This window comes from Octopus bimaculoides, unplaced genomic scaffold, assembly GCF_001194135.2.
Source record: "Octopus bimaculoides isolate UCB-OBI-ISO-001 unplaced genomic scaffold, ASM119413v2 Scaffold_184929, whole genome shotgun sequence".
Classification (NCBI taxonomy): Eukaryota; Metazoa; Mollusca; class Cephalopoda; order Octopoda; family Octopodidae; genus Octopus; species Octopus bimaculoides.
In genome coordinates, this window is record NW_026384766.1 from 21,168 (window position 1) to 25,903 (window position 4,736).

The following is a 4,736-nucleotide window of genomic DNA, read 5'->3' on the forward strand; positions in this document are numbered from 1 at the left end:
CACATTTATGTATGCATGGACAGTATTTATGTATAGGCGTAATAGTGGCTGTGTGGTAAGTAGCTGGTTCCGGGTTCAGTCCCACTGCGTGGCACCTATATATATACATATATACGACAGGCTTCTTTCAGTTTCCGTCTACCAAATCCACTCACAAGTCTTTGGTCGGCCTGAGGATATAGTAGAAGACACTTGCCCAAGATGCTACGCAGTGGGACTGAACCCGAAACCATGTGGTTGGTAAGCAAGCCACTTACCACACAACCACTCTTGTGCCTATGTTGTTACTCCAAAACTCCCACCCCTATATAGCCACTCCTGCGCCTATATGCTTTATACTTTTTTTCTAAAATTATTATAATTTGTATATGTTTATTTTATTATGAATGTAAAACAACATTACGGAGGAATCGACATAAGCTTAAATAATAAACCACGATAGATGAACCATGATATGGCGAGAGATTGCTGAATGCACATGAACATACTTATACGCTCTCCTTTTGGAATATCTCGAAGCACACACACATAGAGCTATAAATAATCCTTTTCCATATAGTCACAAAATCTGAAATTTTTAGGGGAAATGGCTCGTCGACCTCTGTGGAATTTGAACAGCAAAGTCGCAGTTTAATGACTAACACAAGTAAAAGATAAAAAAGAAATAAACGAAAAATTGTTCAGAAAGCGTTTTGTTTCTTTGTTCACAGACTATTGGATTGTTACTTGGACTAATCTACTTAAACCAAAGCATCAATCAAGAAGGAGTGATGAATATTAATGGTCTGCTCTTCATTTTGGTGACAAACACTTCGTTTTCGAGTCAGTTCATGGTTGTTAATGTAAGTACAAAGAGGTTGAACCTCGTTTTGAGACTTTCCTGCGTTAGTTTTTTTTTTTATTTATAGCGAGTCACCGTTGGTCATGCGTTTGCGCAGGCCCGTTGCCAGACTTTGGTGCATGGGGGTGCTTCAGAATATTCTGGGTGAGTACTAATTTGTAATAATGCTAAAGTGGAGTTTCAAAATAAGTGTATCACTGTAAATCTGAGGGTGTAGCATTGAATAATGAGGGGGCATGCCGTCAAGTGCACCCCCTTAGTGACGGGCATGTTAGTCAGACTTTAAGAAACGCATTGCATGAATATTTCTGTAAACTGTATTTTCTAAATCTGAGGGTGTACCATTGAGTAATAAAGGGTGCAGTGCTGTCCATCGCCCCCACTTAGCGACGGGCATGCGTCTGTACATGAACATGTCAACTTTTTTTTTCTTTATACTTTTCTTCTTTCCATTTTTTTTTTAGTCATTGGACCGCAGCCTTGCTGGAGCACCGCTTTGAAGGGAGTTTTATAATCGAACAGATCGCACCCCCAGTACTTTTATTTATTAAAAAAAATTCCTAAACTTATTCTATCGGGGTCTTTTACAGAACTGCTAACTTTACACGGATGTAAACTAACCAACACCAGTTGTCAAGGAGACGGTGGCGATGATGGTGGTTACACACGCGCGCGGTTTTCCTATACATGTGTACCCCCTCACCGACTTTGTTGCCTCATAACTTCCAGAAAAATAGATATTTTCGAGTAAAAATTTCTGAAAATACGCTTCAGAGGGTGTATATTTGGATTATATTGGAATATGTAGTGAAAATATTTTTCCAAGGGTGGCGTGAGGAATTTCGGAAAATTCACACGGATCGGCGTTTTTTATGCATAACTTTCAAAAACATGGATAATTCTTTATGAGATTTTCTATAAATACCTTTTAGTATGTGTATTTTACGATTATATCAGAGATAATTATGAAAAAGGAAATGGTAAACTTGTACACATACTGGCACACGTTACATATATCTACGAAATGAAACTTGAATAAAAAATTGTGATGCGTGTGATTATGTATGTGTGTGTGTTTACCAATTTTATTTTTCATATTAAATTCCGATGTAATTGTAATTTACACCCACTGACAAATATTTGCAGAAAATTTCATTAAATAATAACGATTTTTCTGAAAGTTATGAGTAAACAAAACCAAATCGTGTGAATTTTATGAAACTCTTCTTTTCATCCAGAAAGAAAAAAATCATGACAAATTCTGATATAATCGGAATCTACCCCATCTTAAGCGTATTTGTAGAAAGTTTCATTGACAAATATCCATGTTTCTGGAAGTTATGAGGAAACAAAGTCGGCGGAGTGGGTCACATGTGTAGCAATGCCCGCATTGCTTACATAGACTTATTCGTCTACAAAACGTCATATCTTTCAGTTTTGGCTCTAATTTCTACAGAAAACCAGTAGAAATAAGTTTTGTCTTGTTTTAGAAGTTTAGACCGTTCCAACACGTGACGTTGTAAGCACGTGCATTATCTTATATTGGGAATGAAGTGAAGAAAAAAAAAACATGTTTGTCGCTTGCAGTTCTGGCTTTTATCATCTTCGATCTTGAAGGTTAATCGATGTATCTGATTATGGACATGTGGATTCTGTATTGATACGTATATGGTTCCCAAGTGGTTTTACTCAACAAAACTTTAGTCGCATTCCTTAACACAATATCGAATTAGAGCGAAGATGCGTGACCTAGTGGTTGGCGTGTCCGGCTCACGACCATGAAACCACGAGTTTAATTCCTGGCTCGGACGGCAAGTTGAGTTTTTGTGGAAGGCCCTTGATTTTGCTCCGGTTTACTAGGATGCAGTGAGTACCGGTTGGGTACTTGTGCAACCATTTCCCACATCAGCTGTCACATCCTGGATCGATGCTCCACCGGATCAAGGATCAGGTATCCGAGAAGGTCATCTCTGTATACAGCCATAAACTGTCTTTTGGGATAAAATATTATTCTTAAGAAATGGCTGCTTGGTGAAAAAGCTCGCTTTGCAACCATGCTGTTTCAGGTTCACTTCCACTGCGTGGCACCTTGGGCAAATACCTTCTATTATAGCCCCGAGTGACCTGTGCGGGCCATCCCTATTTTCTTTAACTAGCACTAACCATTGCAGAACGGGCTACTTCAATGTTCTTTAAAATATTATTTTCTGCTATAGGCCTGAATTTTGTGTGTGTGTGGGGGGATAGTCGATTACATCGACCCCAGTGCGCAACTGGTACTTATTTTATCAACTCTGAAAGGATGAAAGGCAAAGTTGACTTCAGCGGCATTTGAACTCATAACGCAAAGGCAGACGAAATGTCGCTGAGTATTTTGTCCGGCATGCCAACAATTCTACCGGCTCGCCACCTCTCTCTCCTTTATATTATTAATTAAAAAAATGTTTAATAGCCATAAGAAGTGAATGCTGCAGCTGTTTGAAATTCTTGCTCCTGAAATGATGCAACCATAGCTATTCATCACCAAATACAATATCTAATAAGACGTAAAAATGAATGCAAAGGGAAATCTATGTTTCGCTGATGAGGTCACAATAAGACCGAAACATGTCTCGAGTTGTCTGCTCTACATATTGAAGTAATGAAAATAACGTTCATCATTTATTTTCCTCACTGCATGTGTTACCACTCGTTAGACTGCAGATTCTGTACACTAAATATATTAATACTAAATTATATATCTAGCTCACCTCACAAGCATTTCTAGCTAACTTGTTAATACTCGCATCTTAACTTTCTTAACACCAACTTAACTATCTAGCTGTCTCACCACATAATTGTGGAGGTGCAATGGCCCAGTGGTTAGGGCAGCGGACTCCCGGTCATAGGATCGCGGTTTCGATTCCCAGACCGGGCGTTGTGAGTGTTTATTGAGCGAAAACACCTAATGCTGCACGAGGCTCCGGCAGGGGATGGTGGCGAACCCTGCTGTACTCTTTCACCACAACTTTCTCTCACTCTTACTTCCTGTTTCTGTTGTGCCTGTAATTCAAAGGGTCAGCCTTGTCACACTGTATCACGCTGAATATCCCCGAGAACTACGTTAAGTGTACACGTGTCTGTGGAGTGCTCAGTCACTTGCACGTTAATTTCACGAGCTGGCTGTTCCGTTGATCGGATCAACTGGAAGCCACGTCGTCGTAAGCGACGGAGTGCCAACAACACACCACATAATTATTTCTGGTTAACTTTTTAATGAATTGTACATTATGTGAGCACTAATTTAACTAATTGTTTTCACCTTCAATTTTAAAGGTATTTCCTCTCGAGATGGGTGTGATTCTAAGAGACTTCAATAGCAAATTATATTCCGTTGAAATATATTATTTTTGCAAAACATTGGCTGATGTAAGTATTTTTGAAACCATATTTTTGATTGGAATCGATAAAATATCCTCTGAATATTTTCAGTCTTTATTCTTATTCTATGTATATGCGTATACACACACAAACACACACAAATACACACACACACACACACACACACACACACACACACACATTGTATATGTAGCGCAAGCAGTTTCATTTATTTATTTGCATCATATGTATGTATGTATATATGTATATGTATGTATGCATGTATAAATACATGTTTGTATATATATGTTTGTACATGTACATATGTATGTATATATAAGTGTGTGGGTGTGTGCGTGTGTGTATGTATATATATATATATATATATATATATATATTGTATATCTAGCCCAAACGGTTTCATTTGTTTATTTGCATCATATATATGCATATATGTGTATGTATATATGTATATATATGTTTGTATATACATGTATATATATGCATATATATGTATACACACACACACACACAC

At 37.9% G+C, this 4,736-nt stretch overlaps 1 protein-coding gene across 1 annotated transcript in view; it reads left to right on the forward strand.

The window, feature by feature from the left end:
• The window catches only part of LOC106882025 (protein white-like), a gene marked incomplete at both ends in the record, with an annotated part of 12,573 nt that extends 8,324 nt beyond the window's left edge, over nucleotides 1-4,249 (forward strand). Inside the window, 2 exons of the mRNA XM_052978306.1 lie at nucleotides 711-842; nucleotides 4,157-4,249. Coding sequence (XP_052834266.1) covers nucleotides 711-842; nucleotides 4,157-4,249 — 225 coding nt within the window. The remainder of the gene's footprint in view (nucleotides 1-710; nucleotides 843-4,156) is intronic.
• Between the last annotated feature and the right edge of the window lie 487 nt (nucleotides 4,250-4,736).